Source organism: Malus sylvestris, chromosome 6 (genome assembly GCF_916048215.2).
Source record: "Malus sylvestris chromosome 6, drMalSylv7.2, whole genome shotgun sequence".
Classification (NCBI taxonomy): Eukaryota; Viridiplantae; Streptophyta; class Magnoliopsida; order Rosales; family Rosaceae; genus Malus; species Malus sylvestris.
In genome coordinates, this window is record NC_062265.1 from 33,068,032 (window position 1) to 33,088,344 (window position 20,313).

General features: G+C 38.1%; 3 protein-coding genes across 3 annotated transcripts; 2 read left to right on the plus strand and 1 right to left on the minus strand.

The window, feature by feature from the left end:
• Positions 1 to 1,307: 1,307 nt before the first annotated feature.
• Positions 1,308 to 3,517, plus strand: LOC126626726 (ethylene-responsive transcription factor CRF3-like). Its single transcript, XM_050296121.1, has 3 exons — positions 1,308 to 1,432; positions 1,635 to 1,853; positions 2,060 to 3,517. The coding sequence occupies exon 3, from the start codon at positions 2,244 to 2,246 to the stop codon at positions 3,264 to 3,266; it is 1,023 nt and encodes a 340-aa protein (XP_050152078.1). The 5' UTR covers positions 1,308 to 1,432; positions 1,635 to 1,853; positions 2,060 to 2,243; the 3' UTR covers positions 3,267 to 3,517.
• Positions 3,518 to 4,091: 574 nt separating this feature from the next.
• On the minus strand, positions 4,092 to 8,742 carry LOC126626724 (carbon catabolite repressor protein 4 homolog 5). Its single transcript, XM_050296120.1, has 14 exons — positions 8,276 to 8,742; positions 7,962 to 8,125; positions 7,792 to 7,857; positions 7,639 to 7,691; positions 7,202 to 7,283; positions 6,814 to 6,854; positions 6,622 to 6,709; positions 6,449 to 6,541; positions 6,323 to 6,355; positions 6,105 to 6,202; positions 5,113 to 5,224; positions 4,936 to 5,021; positions 4,736 to 4,820; positions 4,092 to 4,495 (listed from the first exon to the last, which is right to left on the minus strand). The coding sequence occupies exons 1-14, from the start codon at positions 8,574 to 8,576 to the stop codon at positions 4,442 to 4,444; spliced, it is 1,356 nt and encodes a 451-aa protein (XP_050152077.1). The 5' UTR covers positions 8,577 to 8,742; the 3' UTR covers positions 4,092 to 4,441.
• A 1,257-nt stretch (positions 8,743 to 9,999) lies between these two features.
• Positions 10,000 to 12,704, plus strand: LOC126624989 (lysM domain-containing GPI-anchored protein 1-like). The gene is made up of 5 exons (XM_050294056.1): positions 10,000 to 10,748; positions 11,432 to 11,546; positions 11,658 to 11,819; positions 12,180 to 12,211; positions 12,296 to 12,704. Exons 1-5 carry the CDS (start codon positions 10,097 to 10,099, stop codon positions 12,520 to 12,522), a joined length of 1,188 nt encoding a protein of 395 aa, XP_050150013.1. The 5' UTR covers positions 10,000 to 10,096; the 3' UTR covers positions 12,523 to 12,704.
• The last annotated feature ends 7,609 nt before the right edge of the window (positions 12,705 to 20,313 follow it).

Sequence of the window (20,313 nt, forward strand, 5' to 3'; positions counted from 1 at the left end):
TATTCAGCGTTAACTTAACAACCACGTATGCGAGCTTACGTAGTTATCGTTACCTGCTCTTATCTTGTAATCATGATATAACTAATTAGTCACACAGTGAGACTTCAAATTATAGCAACTCAAAAAGCAATTCAAATCCAAATCCTTCAATCCCATATAGAAGAATAACAACAAGAGAGGAATGGTACGTACGGTACTGTGCATGGGTGATTAAATGTTAAGATAATTTGGATTAATTGTCACGGGTGGCAACCACGTGACTTTGCTACTCTTGAAAAAACTTTTTGGGTCTACTTTGCAATGGGAAAAAGCACCCAACAACTAGAACTAAAACTAATGGGCCGGTTTGAAATGCTCCTTTACAAAACAGTTCAACTTTTAAAAAAAAAAAAATTGCTTAATACTTAAAAGTGCTTTTAATATCCACTCAATATTACGGTCTGATGATATTCTTTTTCACTTAAAAGTGAGAGGTCTTAAGTTCGAATCCCGTGGATGGCAAATTCAATACCAAATTAGGTTGCTCATTATGTAGATTAACCGAACTCCCATTTCCTTTAATGTAAAAATATATCGATGTACTAAAAAAAATACTTTCAATACATAAAACCACAAATGCTTCTTAAAAATCCATCTAATGCTATCTTTAGAAACCGCACATTAGTTTTTTTTTTTTTTTTCAAAAAACACTTCAAATGTATTTTTCAACTATAAACACTTTTAACATTTTTCAATCTGTATTCGAATCATTGTAATTCTATTCATTTACCACGAGTTCCACTTACAAATCTGCTATCCCATAGTAGTTTATCTCGTTCATATTCCTTACTTTCTTTTCCTAGTTCACGACTTTCTCTGTTCTAAATAAGTAAACACATTGAAACTGAATACTTAAAAAAAATAAAAATAAAGACATGTTGGTTTATTTGAACTTGAAATGCCCTAAACACCCATACATACCGAGCGTTGCAAAATGACAAAACAACCCTTCGTTAATGGTGGAGGGCCCACTCTTGTCCTTTCTTGGTAAAAGGCTGAATTGTAATTGTAACGCAAAACCGCAGCAGTGACGAACCGTTTCTCAATTTCGTCATACTCTCGGGAGATTTTCGGTGTGACTGTCACACGAAATAATACATTACGTGTCCTTATATAAATGATGAATTATGTGTTTTAAAAGGTTAATAACTTAAAAATTAAAAATTTTCACCACTTATATAAAAACACGTAATATACCATCCGTGTTCCTGTTACAACTAAAAATTTCTCCTCCTCCCCTCTCCCTCTTAAATGGCTATTCCCCCAAATACCATTTCAGTCCCTCCAAAAAAACAACCACAGAGGGTGGGGACTGAGGAGAGAGACCGGGTTTTTTCTTGTGTGTTCTTCTTCAGAGAAACACCAAGAAATCAGAATCATCACATCACCTTGAGTAAGAATCAAGCTTTCGCATTTCCCTGTTTGATTCCATCGATTTTTTTTCTGATTTTTCGTAGAAAATCTTGAGGCTTTCTTTTTGGTAACAAAAAAAGTTTCTGAATTTTCTCGGCCGCTGATACCAAATCCTCTGCTTGTTTTATATTCTGGGATCTTTTTTTTGATCTGGGTTTCGATATCTTGTGTTATTTCTCCAGATTCTCTCTTGTTCTAGCCCTCTCTGCTTGCAAGTTGCAAAAGATAAGGTTTTTTTAGGGAGAAAACAGAGGAGGTTGGCACAGAGGATATATGTCTTCTAGATTTTATCTGTCGACTGGAGCTCCGAAGAAGCTCTGGAAATCTTATCAGCCTCTCTTTTGCATGCACAAACAGATTTCATCTGTTTTTTCCATGCCATTAAAATCACAAAGACAGAGGTATGTGGGTTTAATTTATTACTCTCTTGCGTTTAATATTATGTGTTTTCAGTTTTCAATTTTTATGATATTTAATGTATGTATGAACATCAATATTAGTGCTTTGTGGAATTTTGTATAATGGGTTTTTTGTTTTAGGGGTTTTTGATGGGTTTAAGGTCTTTGATTTGTTGTAATTTTTGTTTTCGTTGATGAAATTGGTGCAGGAGTTGTTCTGGAGTGAAGTGCTTTAAGGATTGTTTCAGAATACAATTTTCGATTTCGATTTCTGGACTCGGGTGTTTGAGGGTTTTGGGTTTTTCTTGATACCGAGTTCTGAACTTTTGAGAGAATTTTTGTTTTCTTTTTCTTGTTTTCGGGTATAGGGGGTTTAGGGGTTTTAAGTTCAAAATGCCGGGGATGAAAACCGTAATCTTGAATCAACATGTGAGCTGGAACAAATTGAAGAAAAAGCAACCTACCGTAGAGGAGAATGCAGGTTACATGAAGAGAATTCGGATTATATACAATGATCCTGATGGTACCGACTCTTCGAGTGAAGATGATGAGGAATATGACATTGAGGGAAACCTATTTCAGCATAGTAAGCGCTTTGTTTCGGAGATTTTGGTTGTGGAAACAGAATGTGAATCATCTGCAGGGACCAATGGAGGCAGACTTGGTCATAGTACGGACTTTGATGACTCTAAGAAAAGTAATAGACTGCTCCCTAAGGGAGTTCGACGCAGAAAATGGGGAAAATATGCTGCGGAGATTCGAGATCCAATTCAAGGAATTCGAAAATGGCTTGGCACTTTTAATACAGCAGAGGAGGCTGCTGCTGCATATCAACAAAAGAAGCGTGAGTTTCAGACCATACAGTCACAGCGAAGGACTAAGAGCCACTGTGAAAACATGCCATTATCAGATAAGCATGAGTTTGAGAGTATGCAATTAACGGAGGGAGCCAAGCATGGGCTTCAAGGCGTTCCTTTATCAGAGGAGAGTCAGGATTCATCGTTTTGCCATCCATCACCATCATCTGTGCTTGAAATGTCTGGTTCAGCTGCGGTTTGTTTTGGACTCGAAAGGTCGAAAGAAGAATCTGGGGTGGAAGTTTCTGGGGGAGAAGGCACTCTACAGCAACCAGTTTTTGAAGAAGAAGAATCCATTCCAATGTTGCCTCCAATGTTGCCACCGTTAGATGTCGAACAGTTGAATTTGGGATGCGGCGACAATTACGTGTTTTCTAGCTTGGATCAGTTCTTTGATGGCATGTGTGATATTGTTGATGATGGTATGACAGACATAGTTGATTATCCCGCGTGCAAGGATAAAAAAGGCGAGGCTACGTGTCTTCCCCCTCTCGACTTCAATTTTGGTCAGCAGGATTTCTCCTGGATTGATCAGAAACTGGAACACGGTAAGCCATGAAGTTTTGTAGTTAGGAATTACCAGTAGTTTATCTAGTACATGTTGCACAATAAAATGCTCAAGAAATGTTTTAGCAGCGGTGTTTAGGGTTAATCGTTTTCTATGTTCGGAGAGAGTTCTTGGGTTTTCACTGTCCAAGGTTTTTCCAACTCTCAGACTCAGAGTGGTAATATGTTTGAGTAAGCTATTATCTACTGAACCTTTGTGTACTCCTTTTCTATTTGTATTAATGACAAGTCCGTTTAGTCAAATGCGTCAAACTGTGATTTCCAGGTAAGTAGGAACGACTCCGTACTACAAACACGGAGCGAATTGATGTCGATTCTCAAAGGTAAAGTTGCTTTGCCAAATTTTGAAGAGAAGATAATACTGACATGGCAGACAAGGATCATGTAACATAGGAAGAGACAACAACAGTGGCTTTGGATTAGCGTATAGTGTGTCTTAGGTGGCGTGTCGTTTAAGGATAATTATATGGCCAGGAAAGGCGGCTAATTGAAGTTAAGCTTTCACTTTCAATTGAAACCATCATTTCGCCGGCCCGGTTCAATTTCGAGGAAAAAGATCCTCGCCGGATCATTTTCTTAAGGATCTTATGATCGTACCCTTCATCGTAAATCGTACAATTAGTTTTCGTTAAGTACTATTTATATTTAATTTTAAATTTTAAATTTTAAAATTATTTTTTACCGTACGATGTACGATGAACGATCACGATCACGGGATTCTTAGGATCCCCAAGAAAAGAATCCGGCGATGATTCTTTTCCCAATTTCGATGGGTCCGAAAGCCACATTCATAACAATATAAAGCTGACCAAGTCCATTGTGAAAATTGGAAAAAAAATTGATATCGAAAAGTAATTGTTGAATTCAAAAGGAAATGCGATTACGACATGTCCTTTGTTACAAGTCCTCGATAACTCTACAAGTTATAAGAAAAACACTTCAAGCCCGAAATTAGCTTGACTCAATCCAACAAACAATAAAAACCCGATACGGAAATATACATTTTCAAAATCCGAATTATTTTTCAACTCCCCGAAAAAACTAGGAGCACAGTAAATGTGCAGAAGCCCCCGTAAACATTACAGCCATTGGAACTTGACACGGAACAAAACGTTTAGAACGTACCCTCCCCAGGCTACAGCTTGAGTAGGAACTTCAGTACTGCTATCATTGACGAAAAGCCAGTTCGCATACAACAGCAAGATGATCGCTGCCCCATTGCTGCAAAGCAAAACCGAAACTTGAGAGAAATACACAACACCTTACTACCTTACCACACTTCCAAGTTTTCAGGTGAATTTCTGAGTAGTTTGCTTGTTGTTAATCGGTCTGTTCACTTTTCTACAGTACTGAACATAGTGAAGAAGCTTATGATGCTCTAACTCAAACAATTGTTTAATTCTCCTTTAAAGCACGCTAAGCGACTGATAAAGCATAAAATAATTGGAGATAGGAAGTTACCTTGCTGGGGAGTCCTCCATCTCTTCTTAAAGCATTGACTGGTAAGGTTTCAAGAACTCTGACAGGAACAAGTTCCTCGGTATGCCTGTCACTCAGCGACCAAAAGTATTCAAGTACAAAGCGCAAAACAGTAACACTCAGCCTGTTAGAATTTAATGAAATTCCGGACAATAGACCGACCGAAAAACAAAAAGGCATACCAAATATAATCAACGGTTCCCATAAACTCGGAGTGGTATGATGTTGCCAAGGGTTCTCCAGACCTATCTCTGGTTCTACAACTACCCTGCAGAAAGGCACATACATACAGCATTGGGAAAAAGATAATTGGATTTAAGCATCGAAATTTTTTTAAGTAGAAATGATTTAAGACTTACAGGTACTCCCAGGTATGCACTGCAAAGCTTCAAATTGTGCCGGAGACAAGTGACTACTTCACTGCCAGTTGCAAGCATTACTTCTTCCTCGCTCCATATATATGAAAATGGCCTAATAAAAAATTTCGTAATACCGCATCCACAATACAGAATTCAGTTAGAACTTTTTTTAAAAGAAAAAAAAAAGTTCTTTATCTGCAGTGCATGTTGTTTGTACCATACTTGACAAATCCCGAAACTACCGAGCACCGGTCAACGTTATACCGTTAAGGACCCATAAGAGCTTCCCTCCAACCAGGAGGCCAATCACAGCGCGACACATGTCGACATCAGAAGCCAATCATAGCTCGACATGTGTCAACATCAAAAGCCAATCACAACTCGACACGTGTCAATGTCAAAACAAAGCTAGAAACTCTCTTCTATAAAAGGAGATCATTCTCCCACAATATTTCCTAATGTCATTTGTACTAAATCATTCACTAGTACTCACTAAAGGAGAGCTTGAACCTATGTACTTGTGTAAACCCTTCACAATTAATGAGAATTCCTCTACTCCGTGGACGTAGCCAATCTGGGTGAACCACATACATCTTGTGTTTGCTTCCCTATCTCTATCCATTTACATACTTATCCACACTAGTGACCGAAGCAATCTAGCGAAGGTCACAAACTTAATACTTTCTGTTGTACCAAAGTCCTCACTAATTTTGTGCATCAACACATGTCATATGAGAGGTCAAGGAAACAATAACTCATGTCATCCTGCTTTCACTTAAGAAGTTAACCGGAAATTTCAAAAAAATGGATCTCCCGGGTTCTCACCAAACCAAAGGGAGTTTAACAAAAAATAAAGAGAAAAAGAAGACAGTACTGAATTCCATAAAGTTATAAACCAATTATATCTAATTTTAGGTGATAAATGCACTAGTCATATTGCTTGTACATGTTCTAATGCGACATTTGAGGTAACTATTCATACACTGAAGTACCTGCTTGCTTGCTCATTCTGAAATCTGAAGCCTCTGTGATTCGAGTTCAGGACAAACTGTCCGGATATACCTCTGCGGTCATGTAGTCGGATGTCCAACTGCAATAAACCACAGCAAGAACAGCATAACATAAACTGAAACCCATACAAAAAGGAGGGGAAAAAAAAAGACGACAAAGAAACAGTGGGGGAAAGCAGGAGAAGCCAAAATGGAATCACCTCAGAAGAAGCTAGGAAATGGTACATAGGACTCTGAACATTTGACGAACCAAAAAATTCGGTGTAAGTGACGTGGACCATCTGAATCAAACATGCTTAATAAACGATATCATTACAGGAAGTCACCTGTGGGATGCTATTTAGATCTCCCGAAATTATAACAGGGATGCTGCCCCACTCTTGTGATAGCTCGTAAGCTTTTTTAAGAAACAGTCGGACCTAATGCATGATCACATTTGAGATATATTACAAACTATTCTGTACAGTCCCATTTCTGAAAAAAACATAGTAGAGAATACCTGCCCTAGCTTGATATCTCCACGTTTTGGGTTGAATAGTAGATGTGTATTCCCAATCACTAAGCTTCTACTTTGGGTGTATGGACTCCTGTACGATGCATATCAGTTGGTGAAATAACCCACCAATATGTGAAGTAAAACCAAATCCTATACAAAATATGCAAACAGGACAGAAAGAAAACTTATACTCACGTTCCGGGAGGTATGCCTGACTCTAATTGATTTTGGTTACTCTGCATTTTCAACAAACAAAAAAAATGTCTAGTGTAGCTAAGCAACAATAGTAAAATGGAAACAAGACAATTGGCAGCACAAAGGGGTTCGTCGAAGTCATAGATTTAGAAGATCACACTGGAAATCATAATTTTACCATGTGACAAGGCATGTTTTACGTGGCTAGATAAGGCCCATAAGGGTAACATTCAAACCTAAGTACCTAACCACAGAGAAGTGCACATTTAAAAAAATGTGATGCTTGATGCTACAGGAGCAAACCATCATGCCACCATGACATGACACATCAATATGAATTTCAACTTATGAATTAGCACCCCTTAGAAGAAAGTAATGCCCCATATACCTTTAATACACAAAGTTGAGCAACATTGTTACGAAGTCCAAAACTTTGGAACTCTATATTTTCTTCATGTAAAAGGCTAAACCTGCATTCAGAAAATCATTGGCTAAAAGCTGGAATAGAAAGAAACTAAATTGATAATAAACAAGAAATGACAAGTTATACCAAACATACAATACCAACATGATCGTAACTAATGAAAATTAGATAGGATATATAATTCAAATGCAGTCATCAAACATGTTTCTCAAGAAACTATAAAACCACAACTAATATAATAAATATCAAAGGAAAAACCATCTAGCTAGTCATAAAGAAGTAACAACATATTTGATTTGAGGAGAAACAAGATTGGATATGAACTGATCTGTCATTTGAACTTAGAAGTCAAAGCAACGTGCAGAAATTTTACAATTTTCGAAAGGTCAACTAAACCTTACATTTCCTTTTTCCAAAATATGGCGCATCCATCATTTGCTTCACCCGTGCGTGCCTAGGGATAGTTGGTAATCATTAATCAGAATGTATGCCAATAAGAAGGTACTTGACAATGGTAAGTGATTACATACTTGGAAAAGAAAATTCAAAGCTACCTTATAAACACCTTCGAACCCATCTTTCCGGAAAAGATGAGCTAAATCATCAAAACGATCAACCTCCTACAGCCATACAAGTAACTTAGTATTAACTTAAAAGTTAAATAATAAAGATTCACACTTTAGCCTACACATCATATCTACATTGCCAAATTCTTCGACTTTACCTGCAAGCACATGATGCTAGCATTGTAACGACTGATCTCCTTCCGAATAAGCTTCCTGCGGCGGTTCCACTCCAGGAACATGGGTGGGACTTTGTAGTACAACTCTGGGTGCTTGGATGCATTTTCCACACCCAGAATGTTATAAGAAACAACCACAAATTTCTCTGGACACCACAACATTAAAAAAAATTAGCACAATGCCTCGTTTAGCTGAGCAATCCAAACAGCTAATTGCAGTAACAAAAAATCCTAAGAAAACCCAATCAAATTCAAATTAGCCAAACAGGGAATTTGAAAATTGGACATTTGTTTACCTCCATAGGTGGAAGCAGAAGAGCTGCAGGGAGAGTAAGCCCACTCCCGGGAGCTCTCTGTCTCGGTTCGACTCGGTTGCCGCTTCGTGTGCTTCCGATACGAAGGCGATACTAATTGGAACCTGGATGACGACGGCGGCGGTGGCGGGTCGGATTCTCGGGTTAGGGTTTTAGATTCGGACTTCACTCTTCTGCGACGCCGCCTTTCGTGAGGCGGAGAGTGAGGGTGGTTCTCTGCGGCTTCTGTGTTGTGTGAATGTTGCTTGCGCTTACGCCGCCGTACATCGCCCGTTTCTTCCATTCTGCCTAACTTTTTAGTATTGGAAGCGGTGGCGGGAAGTAGGAACGCGCTCAATTTGTGGTACGCGCTGCCATGGTGAGAATGGGGGTGGTTGCTCCGAAATTCAGTTAACGGCGTTTAAGAGGAGGAGAAAGGGATAGATGTCCAATGAAGTTAAATGGCCCAATAAAATGTTCAAGATCTCAGCCCAATTTCCCAATTTTTATAACAATTCATTAGATATTGACAAAGACTTTTACAATGTAAACAAGAGAAATGCTAAAGAGACCCTTTAATTGAAAATTTTACTTTTTGTTATTTTACTGTTTAACGTTAATTTTTATATCAATATTATAAAATATTATGTCAAAACATGAGATGATAGGGAGTCCATAAATAGTCTCGCTTTTGAAAAAATTTCTTTAGCATTTACTAGTTAGTTTCACCCAATTTTATTTGGAACGAGATAAATTTGGAGGCAGATTGTCTGCCCTCCTGTTTGGGTGCCATTCTCATTCCCTTCTATTTATGCGGTCACGGTTAAGTCACGTCAACATTTTATATTCTTATTGCTTTTTGTCTTATTATCTCTATAAAAAAAATTGATATAAAATGTTGACATGACTTAACCGTGACCGCATAAATAGAAGAGGATGGGAAGAGCACTCAAATAGGAGGGCAGACAATCTGCCTCCGATAAATTTAGCAGTACCTCCTAAGCTTACCACTTTCCTCTTTCCAATTATATCCCTCCACTTTTAACTGAGCTATGAAATCATGGACTTTTTAATCGTATGATTTCTCCTATCGTCGAATCTGTAAGTCTCAAATTATGTTCCTGCAATGAAGTATAAAGTGTGGAACTACAATTTTCTTCCGTAATTTGGACTATTGAGTAGTTTTGAAAATGGACGGTGAAGTTGACTCTAAAAAATCAAAGTATTTAATAGTCTAAACTAACAAAATATGTGATACTTATGATTGTTTGCAAAAAAATGACATATTTTGAAAGTTAAAAGAGATCAAAGCTAAGGGTGCATTTTTGCTCATTCAAGTGGTTGTAATGCTAACCATCCTACTTATTACCATTAAATGAGTTTAAATTTTAAGATTTTTATCTATCCACTACACAAATCTTGAAATTTAAACTCATCTAATAATAAAAAATAAAATGATGAATTTCACCATTACTTAAGCGTGATGGGTACAAATATTTTCCAAAACTAAATTAAAATTGAATCAACTAATCCTTTTGAGTTCGTATAATGGAAGAACTCATTTCAACGGCTATTGCTCATGGTGGCACTCAAGGGCCAAAGACTGGTTGGTCCAAATGTCCAATAGCCTAGGAAATAATTAAAGAATCACACATTGGTCTGCGCAACACCAACTTTCTCTCACTCTCATTAATTTATGATGTGTACTCCCAACAACTTCACTCCACTCGAAATTAAATTAATCGACCAAATTTTTTGAAAAATTGGACAAAGATATGATCTTTCCTACTATTTTCAACAAACCCACCCAAGCAGATTTACAAGATGAGATCAAATCACCTAGTACTAGTACTTCTGCAACTTTTATTCATCTTCTCCATTAATCTAGCAAATGCCAAGTCCACCATAGAACCATGTTCCTCCGCAGACTCCTGCTCCTCCCTCCTCTCCTACATCCTCCCATGGGACTCGAAACTCTCCGAAATCGCCTTCCGCTTCCAACTAAACGTCTTCGACGTCCTGGCCGCCAACTCCATCAACTTAACCATTCCGTTCCTTGGAAACCAAATTATGAAAGCGAAAACCCTACTAAAGATTCCCATTTCGTGTCCATGCGTGGACGGCATCAGGAAGTCCGTTTTAACCTATACCGTCCACGCGGTGGACACGTTGGATCTGATAGCGGAAGGGTACGGCGGGCTCGTGAGCGCCGAGCAGATTAGGACTGTGAACGGGATAGGCGCCAAGAATCCGTTGACGGGCGGGCAGAGCGTTTTGGTGCAGTTGCCATGCACGTGCTTTAATAATAGTAACAACGGGGTTGCTTCTGTGTACATGTCGTATGTGGTGCAGAGTGGGGAGAGCTTGAGCGGCATTGGCGGAGAGTTTGGAGCGACTGTGATGGAGTTGGTGAGCATCAATGGGCTCGATCAACCGTTGGTTGATCCTGGCGACATATTGGCTATTCCAATTTCAGGTTAGTAGAATTTCAATGAAATTGGTTTTTAATACAAGCGATAATATGTAATACAGAACTTAAGACTTCAAATGCAAAGATAATTGTTACAACGATGTCATTCCAATTTTTATTGAAATTTAGAGAGTGTATTCAATTGAGAATTTGAGAGATTTTAATGGACTTACAAATCTATAGATTTTTATGAAGTCTGTGTTTGTTGGTTGTTAAGATTTAATTAATTTATAAGGAAGAAAGGTAGGTTGGTGAATTTATGTGATTATGTACATAATTAATTTGGCGAGTAATGTAATTATGTACTTGCTGGTCAAAGATGTTCTTTGAGTTCTGCATGTGTTTGGTTTTGAAGCTATCAAGAGGAGAATCTCTGTTTTGGTTAATGTGGCATAGTACAATAAGTTAAAGAAATGAATGAATAAATTTTGGTACTCCCTATACCAACAGTGCTTAGATATGTTCACCAAATATATTAACATATAGAATTGATTTGGGCAAGTCATGAATTATTTTAAGTTTATAGAATGATCGGTGTGAAAAGTATTTACCCTCCTTCGTTTGTATAAAAGAAGAGCGTCGGATTTATACATGCAACATAATCGAAGCTGCACCTACGTACGTACATACCAAACATATAGATAGATTAGCTAATTAATTAAATTAATATAGTGTCACGGTATATGCAGCATGTTCATCAGCAAATTTGAACTGGTACAATGAGAGCTTAATAGTTCCAAATGGTTCATACGCCTTAACTGCCAACAACTGCATAAAGTGCTTTTGCAGATCAACCACTCTCAAGTAAGCATGTTTAAATTACCAGTATATCGTGCTCACAATTTTCTACATGTTAAAAGCCTGGCATATTGTACATTAATTTGTACTTAGCTGACTATCTTGGTTGGTCATCAGCTTGCATTGTTCCCCATCTGGCATTGTCCCCTCATGCTCTCACCTGCAATGCAAAGACTCCGATGTCTTCATCGGCGATGTGATAACCAAACCAACATCATTCGGTTGTAATGTCAGCACATGTGTGTACCGAGGCCACAATGGCCGCAAGATTTTCAGGAGGTAAGAGCAAGGAGAAAGTCTTACCTAATAACGCTTGTATGGGGCACCATTTACACAAAAAGTAGATCCAGCTGCAAGTCGCATGCACTAGCAAGACAAACCATTGCAATTGGATATTTATTAGGGTGGTTTGCTATCCAAACACTCATTTTTACCTCCCACACACTCCTTTCAATTTTCGGTCATCGGATCGAATGAATGAAAGAAGATCAAAGAATAGAAATTAACAAGGATTGTGTGAGAGATAAAAATGAATGTGTTGATAGCACCACCCTATTTATTAACACACAAGAACAAGATTCTAGAGCCAATTTAACTATTACTTGTATTACTTTTTAACTATATCCTTTTCTTGCGCAGTTTGGAAAATTCTTCTCATGCCAATTGCTCAGGTGACAATTACTAAAACCTATTTATTTTTCTTTGATGATTATTATTATTTTGTTTCTGTTTACTGTAAAAACCTGGCTGTGCAGATGTACAAGATTACAGCGCAGTGTCACCAGAGCAATCTTCTAATCCTGTAATCCCATATATATCTTTACCTCCATCAGCATCACCATCTTCTTATCCACCCATGGGAATTGGTGCTTATGGACCTACGAGTACACACAACCCCAATATCTCTAATCACAGCAGATTGCTTACTCAATCTTCATACTACATTTTGTTGGTTGTCCTTGCCCTCTACTTTTTCTTGTGATAAAATTAATCGATGCCAATTCTAAATGTCCCCATGTAAACTTTTTGTTCTTTTGATTCATATTTTTCAATTAGATGCTCAATCCAACCAATGAAATGACATAAAATGTCAGAAGCAGCAACATTTGCAATGTATTAGGTTACTGCCCCTTCTCATTCGTATGGTTTCAACTTCTAACCCAATTTCTGTTTGTGCATATTTGGATTTTACTACGGATCATAGTTACCCTAATCCGTGCACGTATGGTAGTAGCTCAGAGTTGTCAGCGGAGTTATGCTCACAAATCAGAAATCTACACGAGCTTGACCCATTATAAATTGGTATGCGTTGGGGTCGTCTGAGCCATTCCGCTAAGAAAACTTACACATAAATTTCAGCCCAAACTCTGTCCACAAAGTCCAATTGTTCATCTGATCATCAACTGCTTCTTCTTCATGAGAAAATATGGTTTGTAACTATGTTTATTATCCACCGCCATTAGTATTAGTAATTTCTTTATCACATGTCATGCGATATAGAAATACTAGTGTGAAATAATATCACTGATTGCACCACAAAAATCTTCCCTTTTTGTTAACCAATATCAATGGAAGATCTGTGATCTACGAAGAACAGTTTGAGAGAGAGAGAAAGAGAGAGAGAGAGAGAGAGAGAGAGAGAGTGAGTGAGTGAAGAAAGAAGTTGTATATGATTTTCCTTAATCTCCAAGTAATGCAATGTACATCACTATTTATACACAACAAACTTAACTACCTAATTATCCCACAGCTCATATTCTTGTGACAAGTGTAACAATCCTACACTCACTAACTCATATTCTAACATCCCCCCGCAATCTCTTGCTTTGATAAGCTAAGCATGAGATTGTCACAATGTGTTCGAAACAAAGGAGCACTCAATCCCTTGGTCAAGATGTCTGTAAACTGTTCTCTGGAGGAAACACTTGGCCACTCGTTCCCTAACAAAATGCACATCGATTTCAATATGTTTGGTCTTTTGATGCTGAACCAGATTAAATGAAAGAGCAATAATGGAGAGATTGTCACAAAACAATACTAGAGCTTGAGATATAGGAGCATGCAGAAACACAAGTAATTGTTTGATCCAATCGAGTTCTGCAGAAGTAGTAGACAAAGCATGATATTCGGCCTCAGTAGAGGACCTGGAAACAGTTTGTTGTTTCTTAGAAGACCAAGACATAGGATTTGGTCCAAGAAAAAACAACGAACCCAGTAGTGGAGAGATTGTCACAAAACAATACTAGAGCTTGAGATATAGGAACATGCAGAAACACAAGTAATTGTTTGATCCAATCGAGTTCTGCAGAAGTAGTAGACAAAGCATGATATTCTGCCTCAGTAGAGGACCTGGAAACAGTTTGTTGTTTCTTAGAAGACCAAGACACAGGATTTGGTCCAAGAAAAAACAACGAACCCAGTAGTGGATCGTTGATCATTTGGGTCTCCTGCCCAATCAGCATCACTAAATGATGTTAGATTCAAAGCTCCTCTATGATAGTTGATTCCCAAGTGCAATGTGCCCTGTAAGTACCTGAGTATGCGCTTCACAACTGTGAAATGAGCAACCATTAGATTCTGCATAAACTGGCAAACCTGATGCAAAAAGAAGGCAATAGCATGCTTGGTAAAAGTAAGGTACTGTAATGCCTCCACAATGCTTCTATACAACTTAGGATTTCCATACGGCTGACCATCATCCTTAAACAATCTGTTATAGGGTAGACATGGAGTATCACAAGATTTAGACTTATTCATTTCTGTCTTGAGTAACAAATCCTGAACATATTTGGCCTGAGACAGAAATAACCCAGTTTTGGTTTTGGAAATTTGAATTCCCAGAAAATAATGCAAATCGCCTAAGTCTTTGATCTCAAACTCAACTGTGAGAGAGTGAATAACATCCTGAATTGCATTGGATGCACTGCCAGTAATAATGGTGTCACCAACATACACCAATAGGATAACAATCTCAGAATGCATTGTTTCACAAATAAGGAAGAATCAGAGTATGTAGATTTGAATCCCAGTGTTGGTAGAAATGAAGTAAACCTCTCATTCCAAGCTCTGGGAGCTTGTTTTAACTCATATAAAGATTTATGAAGTTTGCAGACCAAATGTGGATGGTTGGGATCCACAAATCCAAGAGGTTGAACCATATATACTTCTTCTTGGATAATTCCATGCAGAAATGCATTCTTGACATCCAACTGCCTTAAACTCCAACCAAAGTGTGTTGCAAGGGCCAAAACAATTCTGACAGTAGTTGGCTTGACAACATGACTAAAAGTTTCTCCATAATCTTGACCTGGTTCTTGACTGAAGCCCTTAGGCACTAACCTAGCTTTATGTCTAGCAATAGAGCCATCGACATGCCTTTTAATCTTAAATATCCACTTACACCCGACTAAATTTTTATTTGCAAGTAATGACACCAAACTCCATGTGCCCTAAGAATGAAGCGCATCAATTTCTTCTGTCATACCTTTCATCCAAACAAGAACTGTTAATGCAGTTTTGTAATTAAGAGGCTCAACCAAAGAAAAATCAACACCACCAGATTCTTGTAGAGTAGTCAACAAAGCCTTATTCTTCACAATTCCACTTTTGCTTCTAGTTTGCATGGGATGCAAATTTATAGGAGGAATCTCCAGTACTACTTACAAAACTTCAGGTTGAAATGAAGAACCTTGATGCATATGAACAGATGATATTGCTTCAGCATTGGACTCAAGTACCACAGGGACTGAGGGAAAAGATTCAGATGTACCAGTAATGGACAGAGGTGAGGGTTGGACAAATGGAGAAGATAAGGATGACATGGGTGATGGTTGTGGTGTTGGAAGAGAAGACTCAATAGAATTACTAAGGGTATGAGTTGTATCAATAGTGGAAGGGACATAAGACACATGTAGAACAACAACATTAGTGTTTGTGAAGGTAGGCAAAAGAGATAGAGGTTGAGACATCACAGAAGGTGTATGGGAGGACTTGGAAATGGATAAGTCTGGAAATGGATAATCATGTTAATCAAATATAACATGCTTAGAAATGTAGGTTATGTTTCCAGATACATCATAACAAATATACCCTTTGTACTGTGAAGCATAACCTAAAAACACACATTTAATGGTTTTGGGTTGAAGTTTGGTACTGAGATAAGGTTTTAACAAGGGATAGCAGGCACAACCAAATATTCTCAAATGGGAAATTTGTGGAACAACTCCAAATAGAACTTCAAAGGAAGACTTATCAAGGAGAACGGATGTGGGCATTCGATTAATCAGGTATAATGTAGTTTGGACAACATAGGACCAGAAATAGGAAGGTAACTTAGCATTCTGCAATAAAGGGATTGAGGTTTCTATAAGATGCCTATGTTTTCTCTCAGCCAACCCATTTTGTTCAGGAGTATAGGGACATGATTTCTGATGAAGGATACCCTTATCTTTAAGAAAAGATTGAAACTGTTTGCTAATATACTCCCCCCCCCAATCACTTTGGAAAATCTGAACACGACTTGAGAACTGAGTTTGAACATAGTTATAAAATGTAACAAACACAGAGAACAAGTCATTTTTATTGCTTAATGGAAATAACCAACAGTGCCTTGTACATTCATCAACGAAAATCACATAGTACCTATATCCATCTTTGGAAATACAAGGAGAATGACCCCAAAGGTCACTATGTATGGTGTGAAAAGGTTTGACAGACTTATTGACACTGTGGTGAAAAAGAAGTTTACAAAACTTACCTTGTAGACGACTGTGACACATGATTGGTGAAGAGGCCTGTTTACATTGGATATGAGCTTTATGCAACATCAATGTAACAATTTTATTTGTAGGGTGACCTAGTCTATGATGCCAAGTAGAAGATAGTGCTAGCTGACCAAGATATGCTTGAGGTTGTTGTGTTGTATTTTTTAGGATAGATGGAGAAGATGCAAGAGGAATGGGATATAGTCCATTACTGCACAACCCTTTGTAGAGAATCCTCCTTATGGCCTTGTCCTGAATCTAAAAGCAAAACGTGTCAAAAATTAGCCAGCAGTTGTTATCCAAACAGATCCGATGTACTGACAACAAGTTTTGGTACACAAATGATAGAATTCAAAGTTATTGGTTTCACTCTGGTGTTAATCACAATTGACCAATGTGTGATACTAACAAACCTTCACCATTTGCTGTTTAAATCGTTTCATTGGATGGATAAGGAGTCGCCAAAGACAAGTTAGACAGATCTGCAGTCATATGGTTTGTGGCACCATAGTCAGTAAGCCAGACTTGAGGGAGGCCTTAAGAGGTGGATGCCTGAGATGGTTGAACTGCAGTATACATAGCATGCATAGAATATGGTTGAGATTGGAAATGTTGAGAAGAAGTTCCATAAGTCTGAGAAGACATCGGAGGATAACTCTGATAGGAACCACCACCAATATAATTTGGACCTTTGTCATTATAAAAACAGTACCATGTGGAAAGATTTGTTTTGCCACAGATGTGACATTTGGATCTCTCAGGAGGTTTAAAACCACAAAATGGTGCAGTATGACCTTCACTGTTGCACAATTGGCATGTAGGAATAAGAGGGGCAGATGGAGAAGAATAGTATTGACCTGGAGATTGACCAAGAACACCAGGGGTTGGTGTAGGCAAAACATGAGTCTGTGTGTAAAGTTGAGGTCTTGAGTTAAATGACCTCTGACCTTAATTAAATTTTCCCTTGCCTTTGTTCCTATTAAAAGACTTGTAGCCACCATTAAGTTAGGAAGATTGACCATGAGAACCAGTAGACTGTTGAAGTAATGGGGCTTAAGACATAGGAGGTCCAGAGTTAGCAGCCATAGCAGTGAGATATGAAGGAGCAACAAAAACATTATCCACAATACTTTTTTTTCAGCCAATAATTGGGATCGAAACTTAAGGGAAATCACACTTTCTCTACCCCTAACCACACATCGGAAGGTATTATACTCAGGAGGGAGTCCATTCAAGGCTAGAATTACAATGTCTTCATCAACAAAATAAACCCCTGCAGTTGCCAAGTAATCTCTAGCCTCTTTGATTTTATGTAAATACTGACTGACATTATCAGACCCTTTTCTGGTGTTCTACAAATTAGACTTCATTTGAAATATGCTAGTTCTTGACACAATGGAAAATTGTTCTTTAAGACGAACCCAAAGTTCTTGGGAGATTTGGTTACCAATCACACAAGACATAGCAACCGGAGACAAAGTCGCAGTAATAAGTTGCATAACAGCCCTATCATGCATTTTCCATATGGAGCAACTCATCACATTTCTTAGAAGTAGAAGAGTCAGAAGAATTGATACCAGAAGCAGCAGAGACATTGGGCACAGGGTAGTGATTGGATCCATCAACAAATCCCATAATGCCATTGCTTTCCAGCATGAGTTGCATATGAAAATGCCAATTCAGGTAGTTGGAATCATCTAATTTCACATTCACGGACGTGGAGATAGTAGAAATGAGGGACGTAATTGGAGATTGAAGAATCGTAAGTTGAGCAGCAGTCACTATTGTTGCAGAAAACAACCAAATCAGATCACTGTGCAAGAAAAAACTTCACTGAGAACAAATCGCAAACACTTGGAGTGAACACGACAGAGAGATATCAAAGAAAGATCGACCACCACACAAGATCGAGCCAAACCCTAGACAATGTAGGTGCACGAAGACGAAGAAATCCTTGAGAATCAAGAAACAGAAATCAGAGGCAGCCGAAGACAGAAATCGAAAGCAGCGGAAGCAAGAAGATGGATCGACGTATCATGCGCAAGCATCAGAGGCGATTGATATCATGTTAACCACTATCAATGGAAGATCTGTGATCTACGAAGAACATTTTTAGAGAGAGAGAGAGAGAGAGAGGAAAGAAGTTGTATATGATTTTCCTTAATCTCCAAGTAATGCAATGTACATCACTATTTATACACAACAGACTTAACTACCTAATCATCCCACATCTCTTATTCTTGTGACAAGTGTAACAATCCTACACTCACTAACTCATACTTTAACACTTTTCACAGCACAATTTCGATTTTTTTTTTTAAATTTCGGTTTTTCTCTTTTAACCAAACCTGGGTTGTTATAATCAACATATCAAACCTATCCCAAACCAAATTAGGGACTGATTGTTCCTGCAGGCTGCAGTGTGTTAGAGACGTTATAAATCTCCACCATGAACATATGTATGTGGAGTTCAGTTCCCTCACCAGTACTGGTTACTCATTCTTATCCCCAGCCAAAAGCTAGCTAACGTGGCACCTATCTCTTCTTAGAGCACCCAGATGTCGAAAGCGAACTCGATCCCACCATTTCATCAGTTACCTAGATTTCAAGCCATCATGGTCTAACTGACAATTACATAATGCTGCGTTTGTTGGACATGATTTATGTATCATGTATGGATGATAAACTTACATGACAGTATGTTTAATATGTGTGGAACCTGTCACTCTTCTTCCCTCGTGATATCAAATCGATCAATACCTTTCATAATAAGTTTGATTACATCTATGGAAATTCGATTTATAGGGCTCTGTGGCCGGCACAATTTGAGTTTCAGAGAATTAAGACTTAAGTTGAGTTTTAAAAGATTAAGTGAGACTTGAGACTCGAGTTAAGTTTCAGCCTTTTACAATGAAAACCATAAATGCCACAATAGCAAAGTTTGGATATGACATGGGCAATTTTTGTTTGTTTGTTTTAATTTATGGTTTTGTACAACTTTTGTAGCATTCTAGCCCATAACAAGATTGGGTTTGCACAGAAATTTAATGAAATTTCGTCCTGGCTTGACTCCAACTGTAAACTTGTCTTGATAGCAAATTTTCAGCAAAATATTGACAAAATTTTATCTTCTTATTACGAAATTATCGCACACAAGTAGTAAATGTAGATGTGTACATGTTACCTTTCTATTTTTGTGCACTTGAGCGTGTGAAACATACTCAAGGGACCAAAGTCAATCAACTTGCTGCTAATCAACGATTGTGGGTGGTGACACAATAAGGTGGATGCAATTTGCGAAAAAATGGTTGGTTTAGTGGGTAATACCTTCGAATTTATCTCTTGATTCGTAGTTTGGAGTTCTCATAGCCCACTCGTTAGTGCTAAAGCTGCTCCTCCTTAGCGCATACAGCCGTTCGTTGGTGCTAAACCTACTCTTTAGTTAGCGCACATAGTACGTGGTGAGACTTAAGCTTATGCCTGGATATAAGTCCAGTGAGAATAACAACTTGATCATGACTTATGGGTGAAAAATTAACAAGAGCTTTAATTCTCTCTTAAGTCTTAAGTTCTTAACTAGAAAAAGGTATTTTTGTATTTATCACATGAGAGATTGTAATATTACTGTTTTTATGACTCAGATTCGTTTACCAATAGAAGTAAAAACCTAGATATCTAAATTTAGCAAATGGCTCCGCAGTAAGTTCATCATTTGGAGAGAACCACGTTCACATAGTGGTTTAGGGTGAGACTGAGAGATGGGAGCCACAAGAGAGTTGAAAGAAACCCTAAGAGGAGGGGCGGGGACCAATAACAAGTTTCTACATAAACCAACAAAATAGTCTCTCTCATTTTTCTCCCACAACACACATGCTACATACACAAGCAATTGCGGCCTTCCCTAACTCTAGTTTGGCCCACATGGATCCCTCAGTTTGACTTGCAACCAATAAGAATTCAGAGAAACAGATCAAGTTGAGAAGCTTAGCCAATAAGCAGTGAGATATGAC